The sequence below is a fragment of the Dendrobates tinctorius genome, unplaced genomic scaffold (assembly GCF_039654945.1).
Source record: "Dendrobates tinctorius isolate UK_male_01 unplaced genomic scaffold, ASM3965494v1 ptg000098l, whole genome shotgun sequence".
NCBI classification, from domain to species: domain Eukaryota; kingdom Metazoa; phylum Chordata; class Amphibia; order Anura; family Dendrobatidae; genus Dendrobates; species Dendrobates tinctorius.
Window position 1 is genome coordinate 21,341,095 of NW_027361766.1, and position 22,166 is coordinate 21,363,260.

Sequence of the window (22,166 nt, forward strand, 5' to 3'; positions counted from 1 at the left end):
GGGGTGTAAATTTCCCAAAGGTCGGCTCTTCAATTTATCTGTACCCGAGCACGAGGCTATGCGATCCTATATTAAGAAGGCGTTGGAGAAGGGTCATATTAGACCATCCTCGTCACCCTTAGGTGCCGGGTTTTTTTTTGTAGCCAAAAAGGATGGATCATTAAGACCTTGTATTGATTATCGTGCTCTCAACAAAATTACTGTTAAATATCAACACGTTACCCCTGATTTCTGATCTATTCTCCAGAGTTAAAGGTGCTTGCTGGTTTACCAAGCTTGACCTCAGGGGGGCGTATAATCTTATTCGCATTAAGCATGGGGATGAATGGAAGACGGCGTTTAATACTCCGGAGGGACATTTTGAGTACCTGGTGATGCCTTTTGGGCTCACTAATGCCCCTTCTGTCTTCCAGTGCTTCATGAACGATATTTTCCGAGATTTTGTCGATAAATTTTTGATTATCTATCTGGATGATATTTTGATCTTCTCCAAGGATTGGGATTCTCATGTGGAACATATTCGGACTGTGTTCCGGATCTTGAGGGAGAATTCCCTGTATGTCAAAGGATCTAAATGCCTTTTTGGAGTACAGAGGATTTCTTTTTTGGGATTTATTTTGTCCCCGTCAACTATTGAAATGGACCCGGCCAAGGTACAGGCCATTTACGATTGGGTTCAGCCCACTTCTTTGAAGGCCCTCCAGAAGTTTTTGGGTTTTGCTAATTTTTATCGGAAATTTATAGCAAAATTTTCTAGTATTGCCAAGCCATTGACTGATTTGACTAAGAAGGGTGCTGATGTGTTAAATTGGTCTCCGGAGGCTGTTTCTTCCTTTCAGGAGCTGAAGCGAAGATTCACCTCCGCCCCGGTTTTGCGACAACCTGATGTCTCACTTCCGTTCCAGGTAGAGGTGGATGCTTCTGAGATTGGTGCAGGAGCTGTTTTGTCCCAAAAGGATCCTGTAATATCTAAAATGAATCCCTGTGCTTTCTTTTCCCGAAAGTTCTCTCCATCTGAACGTAACTATGATGTGGGGAATCGGGAACTGTTAGCCATGAAATGGGCATTTGAGGAGTGGAGACATTGGTTGGAGGGAGCTAAGCATCAAGTCGTGGTCCTCACTGACCACAAGAATTTGATTTACCTAGAGTCGGCGAAGCGCTTGAACCCTAGACAGGCTAGGTGGGCCTTGTTTTTTTACACGTTTTGATTTTGTGGTTTCTTTTCTTCCTGGAACTAAGAATGTCAAGGCTGACGCCCTCTCTAGGAGCTTCTTTGCTGATTCTCCTGTGGTGACCAAGCCTGCTACCATCTTAGGCGAAGGGGTAGTTCTTTCTGCCATCTCGCCTGATTTGAGACGTGCTCTGGAAGAGTTCCAAGAGGACAAACCTGAGCGTTGTCCCAGTGGAAAGTTGTATGTTCCTGACCAGTGGAAGAAGAGAGTGATGTCTGAAGTTCATTGCTCTGCTTTGGCTGGTCATCCAGGTATTTTTGGTACTAGAGATCTGGTGAGTCGGTCTTTTTGGTGGCCCTCCTTGTCTCGTGATGTCAGGAATTTTGTGCAGTCCTGTGGGACGTGCTCCCGGTCTAAATCGTGTTCTCGCTCTAGTGGGTTGTTGATGCCTTTGCCTGTCTCCAAGAGGCCATGGACCCATATTTCAATGGATTTCATCTCTGATATGCCTGTCTCTCAAAGGATGACTGTTATTTGGGTGATTTGTGATAGGTTCTCTAAGATGGTTCATCTTGTACCACTCCCTAAGTTGCCGTCTTCCTCTGAATTGGTGCCCCTGTTTTTACAACAGGTGGTTCGCTTGCACGGGATTCCTGAGAACATTGTATCTGACAGAGGAGTCCAGTTTGCGTCTAGATTTTGGAGAACTTTCTGTTCCAAGCTGGGAATTCAGTTGTCCTTCTCCTCTGCTTTTCACCCTCAGACCAATGGGCAGACAGAGAACAAACCAGACCTTGGAGTCATATTTGAGATGTTTTATTTCTGCTGATCAGGATGATTGGGTTTCATTTTTGCCCTTGGCCGAATTTGCTTTAAATAATAGAGCTAGTTCTGCCACTTTGATGTCTCCTTTTTTTTGTAACTTTGGGTTTCATCCTCGGTTTTCTTCAGGGCAGGTGGAGCCCTCTGCCTGCCCAGGGGTTGACACTGTGGTGGAGAGAATGCACCAGATCTGGGACCAAGTGGTGGATAAGTTATCTCTCTCCCAGGAAAAGGCCCAGCGGTTTTCCAACCGACATAGGACCATTGGTCCCCAATTTAAGGTTGGTTATATGGTGTGGTTATCATCAAAAAATATTGCTATGAAGGTGGCTTCTCCTAAGTTTAAGCCTAGATTTATTGGACCTTACAAGATTTTGGAGATTATTAATCCGGTCTCCTTTCGTTTGGCTCTTCCTGTCACATTTAAAATCCATAATGTGTTCCATAAATCTTTGTTGAAGAGGTTTGTTGAACCTGTTGTTCCGGGGGTTGCACCTCCAGACCCTGTATTGGTTGAAGGTAACATGGAATATGAGGTAGAGAAAGTACTGGATTCCCGTCTGGCTAGACGGAGACTCCAGTATTTGGTTAAGTGGAAGGGTTATGGTCAGGAGGATAATTCCTGGGTCTCTGCCTGATATTCATGCCAAAAGATTGGTGCGTGCCTTTCATCGGGCTCACCCTGATCGCCCTGGTGGCGTGGTTGAGGGTTCGGTGACCCCTCCTCAAGGGGGAGGTACTGTTGTGAGTTCATTTTCCCCTTCACTACTGAGGCACTCCCTCTTCTGGTGAAGAAAGGTAGTGAGCCTGATTGTCAAACCCCTGGGGCTGATGATGATGACTGGCTGAGTGGAGTTAATGACTGGATATAAGGCTGCCGACGCCCTTCTGGCCTGCGGGTGATTTCTCTATGGACTTCTAGGAAACCAGTCTGATTCCTGCTCATCTAAAGCTAAGATTTCTGCTTTGCCTTTTTGCATTAGTGTTTTGTTTTCCTTGCTTTTCTGGATTCTGCCATTCCCTGCTGGGGTGAGCTGAATCTCCTTTTGCCTGTTGCTCTGTCTTCAGAATATTCCTGAGTACTGACATAGCTTTTTTTGAAGCCTAGCGTCTTCAGGGCTTTTTTTACTGTCAGTTTGTTGGCTCTTATCTTCATAGGGTTTTTCACGGATTGCAGACAGCAGCCTTCCTGTCATTTCCTAGCTAAGCTAGCGTGGGCCCCATCTTTGCTCAGTCTATCTGTCTGTGTTTTGTTCTTTCTTCACCGTCATTATATGTGGGGGGCTGCCTTTTGCTTTGGGGTCTGCTCTGGGGCAGTTTAGATTTCCCTTTCTGTCTTTAGGCCATGTAGTCCTCCGGCTGTGATCGAGGGGCCTAGGGCATCGTAGGAGCCCCCCACGGCTACTGCTAGTTGTGTTGATAGGTTCTGGGGTCTGCAATCCGATAGCTGCCAACTTCTCTGGTTTTCTGGACTTAGCTAGCATTTCTATTTTTGCCTCCTACGGTGACTCAATCATAACAATTTCCTTTATCTTAAGGGGGTTTTACACATAGCGATATCGCTAGCAATATCGCTAAAACGGCACCGGTTTTGTGACGTTATAGCGATATTGCTAGCGATATCGCTATGTGTGATACTTACCTCCGACCGGCTCCCCCGCTGTCCATCGCTGATCGTGCGAGATTGGGCGGCTCCATTTCTCGTCGTCTGCTTCCTGCTGGGCTTCCTGCTGTGTGAGACGAGCGACGCGTGGAGGCGGGCGGGAGGACGTCAGGATCGCTATGTGTGAAAGGTAAGTATCGTGCGCTGCGTCGCTGCTGCATCGCTGTGAGATCTTTCTGTGTGAAAGCTCACTAGCGATCATTTAGCAATGCACCAGCGATCTTGACCGGGTCGGATTGCTGGTGCATCGCTAAATGTAAAAGGGCCTTTACACCAGTGTTCCTCAACTCCAGTCCTCAAGGCCCAACAGGGAATGCTTTCAGGATTTCCTTAGTATTGCCAAGGTGATAATTGCATCACCTGTGCAATACAAAGGAAATCCTGAAAACATGACCTGTTGGTGGGCCCAGAGTACTGGAGTTGGGGAACACTGTCTCAAAAGTGTAAGATAAAGAGAAATAGTGAAAACTGTTCCAGGACTCCCCATACCTCATCAAGAATAAGTTTAACATGTAACCAGCAATTGGTCTTGTGCCACATATAATGCGGTTAGTTTCAGTCATGAGGCCGGTGGTCAAATTGGGAATTGAAACAGTAGAACAAACTCAATTCAATCTCTTGCCTTCCAAAAAAAAAAAAAACTAAAAATATCAGCAATGGGTAAAGTAACTTTAAATGTCTTAATTAAACGATCCTTGCTTAGTGAGAAAACGAGGTTGTAAGGTGAACATTTTTCTTGTACGTTGGTATCCTTTTATATGATGCATGTCATATTTTAAAATTAGTTTTTTCCTTTGCTACACAGAAAAGAAACATTTCATAACAAAAAACAAACAGATTTAGAAGCAGACCCAAAAAGGTAAGTAATGGTCTAGAAAGAGATATAGTTATAACTTATCAAATACATTTTTTTTTTTATTGGTTTTATAATAAAAAAAAGGCAATAGGTGTAACACTAATGCTGGAGTCCCGGCATGTTCCCCTTTCCACCTTCTGGCAGGGATACCGACAAAATTACAGCTGCAGTTGCTTGGCAGCATTTCCCTAGTGTGCGCACTCTGAATATGCCCTCAGACAAAAGCTTGGCGGCATCTAGTATTTAAGACACACTCACCTGTAGGGAGGTGCCTGTACAATGTCATCAGTGTTAGTTGAGTAGCCCTTGCCAGGTAGTTGTCAGGTCCCTTGATCCTTAAGTTATACCTGAACCCCTGGTCTGTGTGTGGCCAGGGTCTGAACCTGAAACCGCATCGGTGGTCCCTGAACCAGGAACTGCGTGCCTGATGCCACACCTGCAGTACCTGAACACGGAAGCTGCATCGGCAGTCCCTGAAACTAAACCGTATCGGTGGTACTGAACCTGCACCAGTGTCTGTCCTGATTAGAGTTTCAGAGTTTGTACTACCAGAGCCTGTTCCAGTATCCAAATCCAGCCTTGCCTGTAATTTTGTGTCAATAACCGTTTTGTCCAATGACCCAGAACCTATGTAGTCTGAACAGAATTTGAGTCCTGTCCTGCTAGTGACTCAGAGCCCATGTCTGTGATCCTGCAGCTACAGTACTGGGGACTACCTAGGAGTGGTACCTGATGTCTACCTGCCGTTTAAGTCTAACTCCACCATCATGAGCTCTAGCGAAGACCAGGTAGCCAAATAACCATGCCCCTGTAAGGTAAGACTGGCCCCGTGGATCTAGGATCCACATGCGGAACGCAAGTGCATGACAATAGGAAGGGGGTTACCAAAATAAGGGGAGTCAGTCAAAAGGGAACATTATAATTGTTACATTTCGTTTAAAAGCCAGTAAACTCATCCGCCTTGACTACTGCAACCTTCTGCTCTGTGGCCTCCCCCTCTAACAGTCTCGCACCCCTCCAAACTATTCTAAACTCTGCTGCCCAACTAATCCACCCGTCCCCCCGATATTCCCAAGCCTCCTCCTCCCTGCACTGGCTCCCCATTACCCAAAGACTCCAGTTCAAAACCTTAATCATGACATAAAAAGCCGTCCACAACCTGTACCCTCCATACATCTGTGACCTCAACTCCCGGTACTTACCTGCACACAACCTCCGATCCTCACATTATCTCCTTCTCGACTCCCCTCTATTTCCTCTTCCCACAATCGCATACAAGATTTCTCCAGCGCATCACCCCTACTGTGGAACTCTCTACTACAACATATCAGACTCACCTACCGTGGAAACCTTCAAAAGGAACCTGAAGACCTACCTCTTCCGACAAGCCTACAACTTGCAGTAACCATTGATCCACCAAATCGCTGCATGACCAGCTCTGCCCTCACCTATTGTATTCTCACCAATCCCTTGTAGATTGTGAGCCCTCACGGGCAGGTCCTCTCTTTTCTGAGGAAATTCTTTCAATTTATTTTATGCACATATAGCACCTTTAAATCTACATTGCTTTGTCAGCACTGTGAGCCCCAGTGGGGACAATCTAGATTCCCTATCAGTATGTCTTTGGCGTGTTAGATGAAACCGGAGAACCCGGAGGAAATCAAAGCAAACACGGGTAAGAAAAAAAAAAAAAAACTCTTTGCAGATGTTGTCCTTGGTGAGATTTGAACCCAGGACCCTAGCTCTGCAAGCTTACAGTGCTACCCACTGTACTGCTTATTTCTAATGTCAGGAAGTTCTGATTTTTTTCCATTTCCATGCAATAAAACATTTTTTAAACTAAAATGATGTGAAATAATGCACTTTAATTTCCTTGGTAAGTGCTCTAGAATAGATCAATAGCCAAACTAGTCTACTGTGGAGTTAATTCTACATTTCTCTGTGACTATTTGGATCAGAGATCATAATTATAACCCGTCTGAATTTTGTCCATAATTATTCCAACAAGTTGGGGTTGATGAGTATATCTGATAAGTAGCTCAAATTATATTTTTTAACGCAGAAATGAATCCTGGAAGCATATGTGACCGAGAACAAGCATGGGCATCTTCAAATGGCTCAGTACTAATCTAATCATCTACTCCCGCCCCTTATACATTTTTAGCAGTTCTTGTCACCAATTGTTATTTTTGTTACTACTGTATGTAATTTTGTTAATAAATTTTGATATTGCTTTTCTAATCCTAGTTTTCTCGGTTTCTTATAAGGCACAATTCCGTACATTTACACATTTAGTACTGAGCCATTTGAAGATACTCATGCTTGCTCTCGGTCACATATTACCGTATAGTTTGGGTTGGAAAATTTTATGATTGCTTTGACTATATCTACACTGCCTTTTATTTTTTGGTTGGGCAACCTTACCAAATTTTGCTATTGCTACATCTATATTGGTTTGACTATCAGAAAGTTGAGTTTTTTATTATACCGGTTTATTTTTTCTAGTATTTTAATTAGATCCAAGTTCTATTCATTTATATTTGTTTAGTATGGTTTGGAAAAGTATTGGGCTATCATTTTTAAACAATTCATGTGAACATCTTTATTCCATGTTTTCAATGGATTAATTTAACCCCTTAAATGACCTATGACGTGTATATCCATCATAGATCGCCCCCCCCTCTTTAGCGCGGAGCCCGCACCTTTCCCGGCACAGCTGATCAGATTATACTCATCAAAAATTATATCTTTTCATTCTATTCTTAAGTTTATTTTCAGTGATTGAATAGAATTATAACTTTTCAGCAGCTTGGTCAATCACAACCAACCAAAGATGCCTGGGTATTAAAGATGGTCATTCATAATTATGCACGAGAAAATTTAAGAATTCTAAATCTATAAAATAATCAGAAGAATGTAGAGATGTCTTTCATAATTGCTAAAAATGGTCCATAGATTAGTGTTCAATCATTGGATTCTACAGGAAATTTCCAGATCCCAAAAAGTGCACAAATTTCAAACTATGGATATTAAAGGGTTTCGGTCATGTCCCCAAATGCTATTAAAATTGTAATTTCGGCACTCCTGTGGATGGTGCCCAAGTAGGATCCTATCTCATGTAAATCCTGTCGAAAACTGGTCCCTTGTTATGAATGGGTCACCGAGGAGGAAAAAACAAAACCAGCTAAGTCACAGAAAACCAGAGAGGTTGGTAACTATGCAGACTGCAGATCCCTGATCCCAACCACACAACCATCAGCAGCTGTGGAGCGTTCCCACGATGAACCCAGATGCCTCATCACAGCCGGAGGACTAAATAAGCCCAAAGCAAGAAAAGGGGAAAACCAACTGCCCCAGAGCAGACGCCAAAGGAAAGACAGCCCCCACACATGTATTGACGGTGAAACAAGATGAAAACACAAACACAGGCAGGAAAATAGGCTGAACAAACGATGGGGCCCAAACTAACTAGAAAGGATAGGAAAGGAAAGACACTGTCTGCAATCTGCCAAAAACCCTACAAAAATAATGTCCAACACTTCTGATAACAAAATTAACCCTGAAGTCACTAGACTTCTCCCACTATATCAGCACTCTGAAATATTCTGAGACAGAGCAAAAAGAGGCCAATCTAATAAGGGACAAAAAGCAAATTGGCAAATACAGATAAATAAGAGTGGAAATTCAGCACAGCCCCAGCCGGGGCTGGCTGACCACACAAAAAAACTGAATAGACCAACAAAATCAAGTGTGAACATTAGCAGAAACACTTAGCTTGAGCTGTCTGGAACAGAGCTGAGAACCAAGACCTGACAAGCCAGAAGGAATCACCAGCACCAGAATAGGACGTCGGCTGTCTTAAATCCAGTCTGAGATTCCTGAGGTCCAATAGTCATCCTCCTTATCAGGTGGCAGATCTCCACTGAATAAATCAGCCTCACTACCTCCTGTTACCACCAGAGGGAGCCTGGAAGGAGAACTCACAACTGGTAAACCAGAAAATGAGCTCAAAACAGTCACTTAGGTAAATGTTGTGAGCAGATCATTTTATTGTGTGCAGGCAATCCAAAAATAAAGACAACGTTTCAGTTCTACAATAACCTTCATCAGTCAGACAGATTGCAGTGTGCAAAGGGTTACAGGCAGAAACGAACGCTCAGGATCAGCAGCAGATGCTGCAGCAGTGTGTGGCATTCATGTGATGCTGATCCTGAGCGTTCGTTTCTGCCTGTAACCTTGTGCACACTGCAATCTGTCTGATGAAGGTTATTGTAGGACCGAAATACTGTCTATTTTTGGATTGCCTGCACAATAAAATTATTACTTTGGATCTCACTGGGGAAAGTCATTTGCCAGTACTACTTTAACATGAAAACCACAGAAAGAGGAAACCTGATGCTCTGCATTTCCTGTGTGAACACTGCCACATATAGATTATTTTTTTGCACTGGTGTGCCACATGGCCATCCCTGATTGTAGGCTGGCTGTCTCATTTGGTATTCTGCACCTGTGCAGTTGCCATTTTACTTGGGTCTGCTGCACCCTGTTTAGTGCAGATGTATTGAGGCCTGTTTACACAGGTAAGCATCTATGCCTGTTTTTGGTGTTTTCCTGAATATTGGAGGATTTTTTTCCTCTTTCTGTGGTTTTGAAAGTCACATCTAAAAAGTTCCCTAATAACGAGAGCAAAATTATTCTTGCTTGAAAATAAAACCATAGGTGGCAAATTAAACATAAGCTTTATTTCAACAGTGACGGAAATAATTTAACAGGGACAAGACAATAAGCCAAAATTGCTGGGTAGAGAAAACACAGACCCAGTGGCTAAAATCAGTGCACAACAATTTAAATTAGCAGCAAAAACAGACACCCAAAAAATAACTTTGTGAAAACATCTACTGCTTTCTAACCTCTGTAGTTTTGTTCTATTACATAACATGTAATGCCGTGCAGAAACATTAAATGCTAAATGGGTCAAGGAACCTTGCAACTTTACAGGGTTAAAACAAAACTTTGTGGACTCTGTGGACTCCATCTATGATTTATCACAAAGTTAAGACAATGTGGAGAACATTACAAAACGAGAGGTGACAGATCTTGTGCTTTTATACATCACAGAACCTCTACAAGCCTTTTTTTATTTAAATCCAGTAATGTTGTATCAGATGCATAGTATTTTTCCCATTATTAGCAGTAGATTACAATTCTTCTTTTTGGTAACTATTGTTCTTAATTAGCAACCATTCTAAAAAAGGAAACATAAAATCAACACTTTTCTTCTGAGATATGACTAGTGTTAATACCTTTTTTGTCTCAATAGTATCAAGAAATGGCAGGGCTCCAAAACTGCCCTATAAAGCTGAATCCATTACTACACTGCAGGACTCAAACATTCAGTGCCCTATTCTAAAACAATTCGGTGAACTTCGTTTGAGAGGTCAGTGTAAAGGGCTGGCATTGATCAGACTTTACAACCACTGCTAGAAGTATGCCACTAATTCACATGAAACATTATACAAACTGAACACAACAAGAAGTGAACAACTGGGCATCGCTCCAAGATCTTTTCCACCTCCTCTTCTGGAAGAACGTAGCGATTATGTAAACATTTTACATTAAGGTTGCTGCACTTCAGCAAGGTCTTCTGTAGCAGTGTCGAAAGGATTTTCTGGACTGCTCTCCATTGTGATATAGACAAGGACAACAAAAGCTACTATAAGAAAGATAACAATCTGAAGACGCACAGACAGCAGGCGTTGTGGCTTTCCCTCTGTTGCACTTTTCGCTTGCTCGTGCATCCTGGCTCTAGTGACGATATCATCGTATCGAAATTGAATAGGTCGACCAGCAGCCCCCTTTATAGGCTTCCTGCGTGTTGCACTGTAGATAAATTATAAAGGAATGTTAAAATGGAAAACTTTACATAAAGAAATATACTGATTAAAATGTACCGCACACGTGCACAGTGATGATATAACAGCCATGTATCATCAGTGTGACACATACCGGCGCCTGGGAATCAGCAATACTGTTCGCACTGTTTTCTGGTGTCTGGTGCCTAAGACAGCTCACATCACAGTCCCCTGCTCGCACTGTGATCAGAGCTAGCAGGGGAGAATGTTAACAGTTGAATACAACTCTCAACAGCGAGAGTAGGCGGTGACTGACGGGAGTATTCATCAGCAACCGCCTGCGGTATAAATAAAAATGACCAGCCAGGTGTCTGCTTATGGAACTATTACTCCCATCAGACTACTCCTGCTAGTAACAGTGAGAGTAGACAGAAGCTGAAGGGAGTATTCATTAGTCTTGTAACAATAATGTAAAATATCATGCATGATGTTCCTTGTTATTACACTTTTCTAGAATAATTTCATAGCTGCCAGCGACTAACGACCCCCCTTCCTTTCCCCTTCTTGTCAGCCTGCTAGCAGCTGCAAATTACTTCACTCACAGCCTGTAACACTGTCCAACCCCCTCCCCTCCTCAGCCTGCACATACACACTCAGTGTAACCTGAAATACCAGTGACTGGTTTCCCACCTCACAGCAGGGGGTTTCTTTGTCTTCTCATGTGACTCGACTTCCTATAGACAATAGTGAGAATCTAATCATTTGGTCATAAAACGGTGTGAGGTTGTGCTACATATTTGGAGCGTTCATTTCTGTACTCGGAGAGAAGGGGAGGGCAGCCATAACTCAGCCCCTTTAGTGATGTCACAAGCCCAGACACAAGTCTGCAACTGAGCCCCCCCAGTTAGTTGCTGCCTAGACGCTGTTGTCAAGACCTCCACATGCATTGGGATGTGTCACCCATCTACCAGCCTGGTTCTGCCTGAAATGATCTAAGTAACATGTGAGTGCCTCTTTTCTTCTGTTAATTCTCTTTTTTTACTTGTAGTCATATTGTACATACTTTTAAATTGTCTCATTTTGTAAAATCCTTTTTAGATCTTCTGTAAACACTGCCTACCTTTTTTTGGAGTAAAGATAAAATTTATTAGTTCGGTCTCCCGGCTCTGTGACGAATTCATACATGCCTGAAGATAACTATGCTACTAATTTGGGTTGGCTTTGGACCCCTTTATTAATTATTATTGAGTAAAATTAATATAGAATTGGAGCTGGTGGCAGCGAAGTGTGTTTTGGCTAGGTGGGTAGCGCTGGCAGTGACTGAGCGAGTTTTATAAGCAGATTGTGTGGCTGCGGCCTAAGCATTTATAATTCCCTCGCCGCAGTGGGCCTAATAGCCAGTGCACAACAAGTAGACCGACGGCGACTAATTATCCTAGGTGCAGTTCTCTGACTGACCTGAGGGTAAGGGGGGCGCCGGAGAGCTGCAAGTTCCAAAGTAGAACTAGAAAGTGGGATATACATAAATCCCGGCAGTTCGTGACATATTGTGGCAGCAGTGGGATATCTACAATAAGCCCCTGCGATAAATTGTGAGGGCAAGACTAGCTTGCTGTTTTCGTCACATTGTTGGCAGCGGTGGGATAACCAAGATAAGCCCCCCTGCACATGTGATAGCCATGTGTGGCCAAAGGTCACACCCCTGATCGTGACAAGTCTGCGCTATAAATATAAAAAATAGAAACTGCCTGGGTATCCCTGTATTTTTGACAACCAGCCAGGCAAAACTGACAGCTGCGGGCTGCAACCCTCAGCTATCACCTTTTGTAACGTTTGTTATTTAAGGAAATCTGTCACCTACCCATTGGCGGGCGATTAAAACGAGGTCGGTCCGGTCCGATGGGCGGTGTTCCCTTTGTGTGCCGCCTTCCCATCCTTTCCCGCCGTCCGCAGGTTATTGCTGAATTGGACTGCGCATGCGCCGGTTAACTAAGCCCCGGAGGCATTTTGCTGTGTTCCGGGGCTTAGTTAACCGGCGCATGCGCAGTCCGGCTTTTCGGCTTTGCCCGCAGTTGGGCAAAGCATATTGTGCGTGCGCTAGCTATGAATGCTTAGCGCACGCGCAAAAAATGGCGAACACCTACTCCAATTCAGCAATAACCTGCGGACGGCGGGCAAGGATGGGGAGGCGGCACACATCAGGAACACCGCCCATCGGACCGGACCGACCTCGTTTTCATCGCCCGCCAAAGGGTAGGTGACAGATTCCCTTTAAGAATAGAGGAGTCTTCATGCTGTTTTTCTTAAATATAAAGAATTACAAAAAAAAAATGAAGGAAGAAAACAGCGTGCATTCCCCTCCCATTTTTTACAACCAGACCAACTAAAGCAGACAACTGGGGGGCTGATATCCTCAAGCTGGTAAGCAGCCAGATATTCTAGCCTAAAAATAGCAACCCACAGCCGCCCAGAAAAGGCTCATATAATAGATGTGCCAATTCTGGCATTTTGCCTCGGCTCTTGCCACTAGCCCTTTGGCGGTGGAAGGTAGGGGTTCATATTTGTGGTGTTGATGTCATCTTTGTATTGTCACAAGATTGTTGTCACCTCTTCAGACATGGATTACACCATGGGACAGAATGTCGAACAGGTGGGGGATATGGTTGTTTTTTATTACAGGAGACAAGGGATTCAAAGGAATGGGCATTAGACAAGTATAACTGTTATTTTTAAATAAAAATGGAAAAGTGTGTTTTGTTTTTATTTCCAATAAAGAACTTTATTCTGGCTGTGTGTTTATTTACAACATAAACTATAGGAATCGTAATGGATAGGTGTCTTAGGCCATGTGCACACGATGCAGATTTGCAGCGTTTCCGCAGCGGATTTTACCGCGCAGAAACGTTGCATATCCGCATTGTGATGTACAGTACCTTTAAAATGAATGAAAAAAAAAAAAACGCTGTGCAGACGCTGCGGATTTTTCCGCGCGGTTTTCCTGCGGTACAAAATCCGCAGCATGTTACTTCTTTTGTGCGGTTTTCTATTTCCCCTGTTACCAAATCCGCAGGGGGAAGACCGCAATGGAAAACCGCATGAAAACCGCGTGAAAAATGGAAGAAATCCGCAGGAAAAATGCAGGTCATTTGACCTGCGTTTTTCTTCCATTCTGCACGGAAAAATCCGCAGGGCTCAAAACTCCGTCTGCACTCAGCCTTACAGACGCCTTTCTATTACCAAGCTGTGGGCATGATGTCACTGAACAATACAAAGGTGACATAAACCTCACAAATATGAGCCACACATGCCAATGCCACAGGGCAAGTGGGAAGAGCCGGGCAAAGTGCCAGCACTGGCGCTTCTAATAGATGCGCCTTTTCTGGCGTGGCTGTGGGCTGCTATTTTTAGGCTGGGGGGTGGTGGGAAGCACAATATCCATGGCCCCTTACCAGACTAAGAATATCAGAGCCCACAGCCGTCTACCTTAACTTGGCAAAAATGGGGGGACTCCACACCATTTTTTAAAATTATTTAAATAATATGGCGTGGAGACCACTTTATTCTTGATAACCAGCCTTGCTAAAGCTGATAGCTGAGGGTTGCAGCCCGCATCTGTCAGTTTTGCCTGACAGGTTATCAAAAATACAAGGAAACCCCATTTTTTTTATATTTACTTATTTATAGTGCAGGCGGCGGTTGATGAATACTCCCATCAGCCACCTACTGCTTTTGCTGTAAACAATTGAATACAACTCTCAACACTTGGCCCTGCTAGTGCGGATTGCAGCGCGATCAGGGGACAGTGATGTGAGCTGTCTTCAGCACCTGGTGCAGGGGGAACAGCACAAACAGTACCGCTGATTCCCAGCTGCTGTTCCTTGTAATACTGATGTGGCACACGGTTGCCACACGGATTAAACACAAAGACACTGATCTCAGGGTGTGTGAAAGAGCCCTTAGATCAGCTGATTCTTTTCTTGCATCTTGAAGTTTCCATGTAATTTTTAGAAAAAAAAAAAAAAAAGATAAAATAGTCGACCATATTTTCTGGGTAAACATGACATTTTTCTTTCCATTTTTTGGTACACACCGTAAAATCTTTCTCGCAGCCTTCATTGGGTGTTACAGGAACAACAAGTTTAAATGCTACCACCTGGAAGCGGACACTACAAATACATCTTAGAAAAAAAGCAGACTCCTCCCCAAATAGGTTACACCAGGGTAGCTGACACCCAACTATTCAGTTAGTTGAAAACCAGTAGGAAAAGCAAAACCAAGACACCCTCAAACAAGGGAGGGTGCAGTGTCCGCCAAGAAAAATTTTACTGCACCAAAATTCTTTATCTCTCGGTCGCTTCATTGGGGGACACAGCAAGCATTGGATGTCCTAAAGCGGTCCCTGGGACATCCGCGCGGCTCTTGAATACCCACTGTTTACCCTAAATACCAGCTTGCTTGCTGGTCCTGATCGCTGGCGAGTCTGTCTATGTGACAGGTCACCAGCGATCAGCCTAACTATGTCCCAGTGATCCCATCCATGTCGGATCGTTGCTGGGATCGCTGGGACATCGTTGTGTGTAACAGGGCCTTTAAGGGAGTGTCCTAGTGTATCTGATCAATGGTCTAAGATGCCATAAACAATTAGTGTATTGGAGGGACTGAGACCTCAGTGAAACGCCAACAGGCAAGCAGCCAAAGAGGAGGACCCAGACTTCAAAAAAAAAAAAAAAAAACGGCCATGAGGAAGCCAGTGCAACGCAGGGTCCCAGCAACACACTTGCTCAACTGTCCATAAAGGGGTCATCCAACCACAAAATCCAGATTTTTTTTAAGCTAATCTATGCTGTACTGAAATATAAAAACTCCCCTATAAATTTTATTTTTTGTTTCTGCCTTTTGTTCCTGTATTTCACTTCATTCCCTGCACACATTTTGTTTGCCTTTTTCCTCCTGGTTGGTCCCAGGGGTGAACCTAGCCTATCTGCTGCCTGAGGCGAACAGCAAAATGACACTCCCCCCCCCCCCCCCCCACACAAAGTAAATTTTCATATCCATCCTGTAAAACTGAGTACAATAGTGGACATTTGATTTAAATAAATAGAAAAGAAAGGTGTCCAAACACAAGGATGCCAGCGCCATCACACGCATATACAAGAACAACACATAAGTATCCAGAACAAGGGTCAATAATGGCAATGGTAGGCCTGGCACAGGGCCGGACAGGGACAAAAAAGCAGCCCTGCCACACAAATCCCACCAGCCCACAAACTATAACACTCATCACCCCGATCAGTGAATTTTTGCTATACTTTGTCGTCCCCTCATCACTCTTTAAGGGTATGTGCACACACAGTGAAATCTGCTGCGCTTCTGCAGCGGTTTTGGCTCTGTGTAAACGCAGCAGATTCTGCTGCGTTGTACAGTACCTTAATTTCCAATGGAAGAAAAAAAAAAAAAAAAAAAAACACGCTGTGCACATGCTGCGGATTTTTCCGCCCGGTTTTGCTGCGGTTTACAATTCGCAGCATGTCAATTGTTTGGTGCAGAAATGCTGCAGTTTTACACCTCATCCATTATGAGGTGTAAAACCGCAGGGCAAAACCGCAGATAAATCGCAGGACTTTTTTCCTGCGGATTTACCTGCGGTTTTCTCTCCAAAATCCGCACACCCAAAAAACTACGTGTGCACATAGCGGAGTTATTTGAAGAGCCACATGTGAATGGCACCACAGTGCATATGATCGACCACAGCTCCATTTACATGGTGCTCTTCAAAGCTACGTTTCCCAGGATCATGGGGGTCCCAGCAGTCTGATCCACAACAAATAAAGTCATCCCCTATCCCCACATAATGCTCCATACAGTATTATGGGCACCATATATTACTTCATACAGTATAATGGGCCCCATATATTACTTCATACAGCATAATGGGCCCCATATATTACTTCATACAGCATAATGGGCCCCATATATTACTTCATACTGCATAATGGGCACCATATATTACTTCATACAGTATAATGGACACCATATATTCCTTCATACAGCATAATGGGCACCATATATTACTTCATACAGTATAATGGGCCCCATATATTACTTCATACAGCATAATGGGCTCCATATATTACTTCATACAGCATAATGGGCCCCATATATTACTTCATACTGCATAATGGGCACCATATATTACTTCATACAGTATAATGGACACCATATATTCCTTCATACAGCATAATGGGCACGATATATTGCTTTGTACAGCATAATGGGCACCATATATTACTGCATACAGTATAATGGGAACCATATATTACTTTATACAGTATAATGAGCACCATATATTACTTTGTACAGCATAATGGGCACCATATATTACTGCATACAGTATAATGGGCACCATATATTACTTTATACAGTATAATGAGCACCATATATTACTTTGTACAGCATAATGGGCACCATATATTGCTGCATACAGTATAATGGGCACCATATATTACTTTATACAGCATAATGGGCACCATATATTACTTCATACAGTATGAGCCCCATATATTACTGTACACAGTATAATGGGCCCAAAATATTATTTCATACAGCATAATGGGCCCCATATATTACTTCATACAGTATAATGGGCACTATTTATTACTTCATACAGTATAATGGACACCATATATTACTTCATACAGTATTATGAGCGCCATATATTACTGCATACAGTATAATGGGCACCATATATTACTTCATACAGTATAATGAGCCCCATATATTACTGTATACAGTATAATGGGCCCCAAATATTTCATACAGCATAATGGGCACCATATATTACTTCATATAGTATAATGGGCACCATATATTACTTTATACAGCATAATGGGCACCATATATTACTTTATACAGCATAATGGGCACCATATATTACTTCGTACAGCATAATAGGGCACCATATATTACTGCATACAGTATAATGGGCACCATATATTACTTCATACAGTGTAATGGGCCCCATAAAATTCTTCTACCCAAACCCCGCTGTTCTGGTCTCCTCAGTGCTTGGCACAGGGACATCATTAACTTTACCTATATAATTGTCCACTTGGACTGATAGTAATAGTGATTTGTTTGTACCCTGTTGTCTGGCGCTGGCCCACTTTATGGGGGTGCTCAGGGCATATGATTATACACCAGTAAAAAGTATGAGAGGCTCAATGTGACCAGTGCCACCTAGTTTCCTACCCCTCTTATTCGACTGGTACTGTGGGCACACGGACTGGTACTGAGGAAAAGAAAGAAAGAACAGAGAGAAAAAGAAAACAGAGAGAAAGAAAGAACAGAGAGAGAGAGAGAAAGAAAGAAGAGAGAGAGAAAGAAAGAAAGAGGGGAAAGAAAGGAAGAAACAGAGAGAAAGAAAGATTCTATAAAGATACTATAGCAGCCCGGCTCCCACTGTAGTGCCCACCAGAGCATCCTGATGCAGGACATATCATGATCCGCTCACATGGTCGGCATCCCGAGTCCAAGGCGATCCTGATGTCCGCGCTGTTGGGGGAGGATACGGTGATGGATCTGAAGCATTCCCTCAAGTACCTCCATGGTTCCGTCACAATCTCCTCCCGAAATTACCTCATTTCCAGTCAGCTTCTAGCACGTCACTTCCGGTGGAACGTCACGTGCAAATTTTAAAGTGCTCCGTCGTGTACTCCTGTGTCCGCGGGAAAAGTAAGCTCCCAGCCGGGGCAGTGGGGCAGAATCTCTCTCAAAATCGGGACTGTCCCGCTGGAAGGTATGAATGCTCCCCACCATACACCTTGTACACGTATGGCTCCGCATACATCATACACACACGATTCCGCTTTTTATGCCTCATACACACACGGCTCCGTTCTGTACACCTCGCATACACACGGCTCCACTCAGTACACACATCGCTCCATTCCGTAAACCTCGTACACACGCGGCCACGCTCCGTAAACCTCGTACACACGCGGTTCCGCTCCGTAAACCTCGTACACACGCGGTTCCGCTCCATACACCTCGTACACACGCGGTTCCGCTCCATACACCTCGTACACACGCGGTTCCGCTCCATACACCTCGTACACACGCGGTTCCGCTCCATACACCTCGTACACACGCGGTTCCGCTCCATACACCTCGTACACACGCGGTTCCGCTCCATACACCTCGTACACACGCGGTTCCGCTCCATACACCTCGTACACACGCGGTTCCGCTCCATACACCTCGTACACACGCGGTTCCGCTCCATACACCTCGTACACACGCGGTTCCGCTCCATACACCTCGTACACACGCGGTTCCGCTCCATACACCTCGTACACACGCGGTTCCGCTCCATACACCTCGTACACACGCGGTTCCGCTCCATACACCTCGTACACACGCGGTTCCGCTCCATACACCTCGTACACACGCGGTTCCGCTCCATACACCTCGTACACACGCGGTTCCGCTCCATACACCTCGTACACACGCGGTTCCGCTCCATACACCTCGTACACACGCGGTTCCGCTCCATACACCTCGTACACACGCGGTTCCGCTCCATACACCTCGTACACACGCGGTTCCGCTCCATACACCTCGTACACACGCGGTTCCGCTCCATACACCTCGTACACACGCGGTTCCGCTCCATACACCTCGTACACACGCGGTTCCGCTCCATACACCTCGTACACACGCGGTTCCGCTCCATACACCTCGTACACACGCGGTTCCGCTCCATACACCTCACACACACGCGACTCTGCTCCGTACACGTGCGGCTCCGCTTTGTACACCTCGCACACACGGCTCCGCTCCGTACACCTCGTACACATGCGGCTCTGCTCCTTACACCTCCCACAGACAGCTCCGCACACCTCGTACACACACAGCTCCACTCCATACACATCTCTACAACGTACACCTTGTACACGTGCAGCTCTGCTCCTTGCACCTTCCACACGCACGGCTCCGCACACCTTGTACACACATGGCTCTGCTCCTTACACCTCGAACACACGCAGCTCTGCTCCTTACACCTCGTACACACACGGCTCTGCTCCTTATACCTCGCACACTCGCGGCTCTGCTCCGTACACCTCGTACACACACACGGCTCCACTCTGTGTACACACACAGCTCCACTCCGTACACATCTCTGCTCCGTACACCTCATACACTTGTGCAGCTCTGCTCCGTACACCTCACAGACTCGCGGCTCTGCTACATCCACCCTGTAAACCCCCCTGACCCCACAAATAAACTTCCCTCATCCAGGACGATGACAGCCAGCACAGACAGCAGAGTCCTGCATAAAACAAGGGCTGATGCGCACAGGACCTGTTATGAGGTCATAGGAGGGGGAGGAGTCAGGGTCACATGATATCCGGATTGAAGACGCTACAGATGAGGAGAGGAGCGACTACAGGACCTGTGAGGAGGTCACAGGAGGGGAGGAGTCAGGGGTCACATGATCAGGGGGCCCTGACTCCTTCCCTCCCGTGATCTCATCAATTACAGCCTCTTGCACGACCGCAGCACCAGCGTGCAAAGGCTAAATTGTAGGTGCTGCGGGTGGAGGAGCGCATAATGCCGCCCCCTGCCACTTCAGCACCTGGCTCAACTTGCCTCATTATAGCTGCGGCCCTAGTTGGTCCAATCAGCTGACTCATTCCCTTTCTGCCTGGCATTGTGTGCTTAACAGAAAGGCTGGAGCAGGAGGCAGGAAGGGGAGGGTCTGGCAGAGTCTGGGGGCTGGTGTCTGTTGTGACATCATCGACCAGTCTCTGCCAGATAGGAAAACTCTAGTCGGGAAGTGAGCGGCTCCTTCAGAATCAGGAGACAGCTGCTCACATGACTAAATGTGATAACTAGGACACCATGCAGAATGCTGACAGGGAGTATATTACAAAACTGTCAGCATTCTACAGCCTAGGTACACACACAAATTATACAGAAAGCCTGGACAATCCCTTGAAGAAGCTTGATTGGGTATACAGGAGTCAGGAAGTCCTGGCTCCATCTTTTGTGCCATGGAAAGACGTCGCACTATGGTGGGCAGTAGTCAAAACGTAAAAAGACCAACTGCCCAGGTATCTGATTGCTGACTGTGTCAAGGGAAACAGTTCTGCCATATGGGAGAGAAAGGATACAGGCTGAACAGTACAGGCTGTACTCTGTTGCGCCGTGGAGTGAAACAGCATAGCCTCATTCATGCTCCTTTACCTATCCCATGAAAAATTAAGGCCGTTGCCCACATATATTATATATATATATATATATATATATATATATATATATATATATATATATATATATATATATATGAAAAGAAGTTAGGAACTAACCTGCATAATCAAGAAGAAGACACTCAGACCCATGTTTGCCTTCGAATGACACTAAGCTACACTGAATAGCTGGGTGTCAGCTGCTCAGGTGTAGCTTTATTGATAAGTCAGGTTTTTAGCCCCCCAACATATATTCTTAGTGTCAGCCTCCACGTGGCTGCATATTGAAACAAGAATTTTTGGCAACTTTGTTTTCTAATTTTCCATATCACCATCAGAATTTTATTGTAAATCTAGAGAACTTGCAGTTATTAATAATCCGACACCTACTATTATTAGCAGACACCTCCTATGTTGCAGAGATCACTTTTCTGCAGTCACCATATTATACAGGTGGTACCTGTCATTGTATTTCTTGCTGTGATGATACTGATAAACACAAGAATTCACCATTCCCAATAGGTAATTTTGCAGATCACAGTCTCCCTGCATAATGACCTCTGCATAGGTCACAGCGCACACTCGATAAAACGCATTTCAAAATATATATCTGGAGTTGTCTAATTCACAGTTCTGCTCAGTTTACACCGCGAGTGTTCCCAAAATTTTTTAAAAACTAATGCTGTTGGTGTAATCATCCCAAACAGATCATTAGAGATGGGCAGACCCCTGTAAGTTCGGGTCTGGCCAAACAGTTAAAAAAAAAAAAAAAAAAAAAAAATAAATATGGAGGTAAAAGTTTTGTCTCTGGTCACTGGCATAGGCGGATGGGACTACTACTCGGATCATCCTACGTCTGCCGCTACGAAAGCAGGCGGTGGCTGATAATATTCATCAGCCTGCGCTTGCACTCTAAATAAATTTAAAAAAAAAAATACATGGTGTGGGTTCCCATGTATTTTTAGTAATCAGCCAAGCAAAACGGATAGCAGGGCGCTGCAACCCTCAGCTGTCAGCTTTAGCAAGGTTGGTTACCAAGAATAGAGGGTCCCCACACAGCGTCTTTTAAATTATTTAAAGAATTTAAAAAAGAAAAATGACATGGTGTCCCTTTTGGACAACCAGCCTTGCTAAAACAGACAGCTGGGAGCTGGTATTCTCATGCTGGTAATGGGCCACGGATGGTGTGCCCCCGCCTAAAAATAGCAACCCGCAGCCGCCCAGAAAAGGTACATTGATCAGATGCCCCAATTCTGGTGCTTTGTCCGGCTCTTTCCACTTGCCCTGTAGCAGTGGCAAATGGGGTTCATATTTGTGCGGTTGATGTCACCTTTGTATTGTTCAGTGAAATCAAGCCCAAGGATTAGTAATTGAGGGGCGTCTATAAGACACCTATTACTAATCCTATGGTTATACTTTAAATAAACACACAGCGAGAATAAAGTCTCATTTGAAATAAAAACAAACTCTTTTTAATTTAAAAATAACAAAACAGTTATACTTGCCTAACACCCCTTCTATTGCATCCCTCATCTCCTTTAAAAAAACCCA

At 44.5% G+C, this 22,166-nt stretch overlaps 1 protein-coding gene across 7 annotated transcripts in view; it reads right to left on the reverse strand.

Annotated features, from left to right (window-relative positions):
• Nucleotides 1–9,238: 9,238 nt before the first annotated feature.
• Nucleotides 9,239–22,166, reverse strand: part of LEMD1 (LEM domain containing 1) — a 64,499-nt gene continuing 51,571 nt past the window's right edge. For all 7 annotated transcript variants that reach the window (XM_073587212.1, XM_073587209.1, XM_073587211.1 and 4 more), the window contains one exon: nt 9,239–10,396. In XM_073587212.1, the coding sequence (XP_073443313.1) occupies nt 10,132–10,396 (265 nt within the window). In that variant the 3' untranslated portion in view covers nt 9,239–10,131. The remainder of the gene's footprint in view (nt 10,397–22,166) is intronic.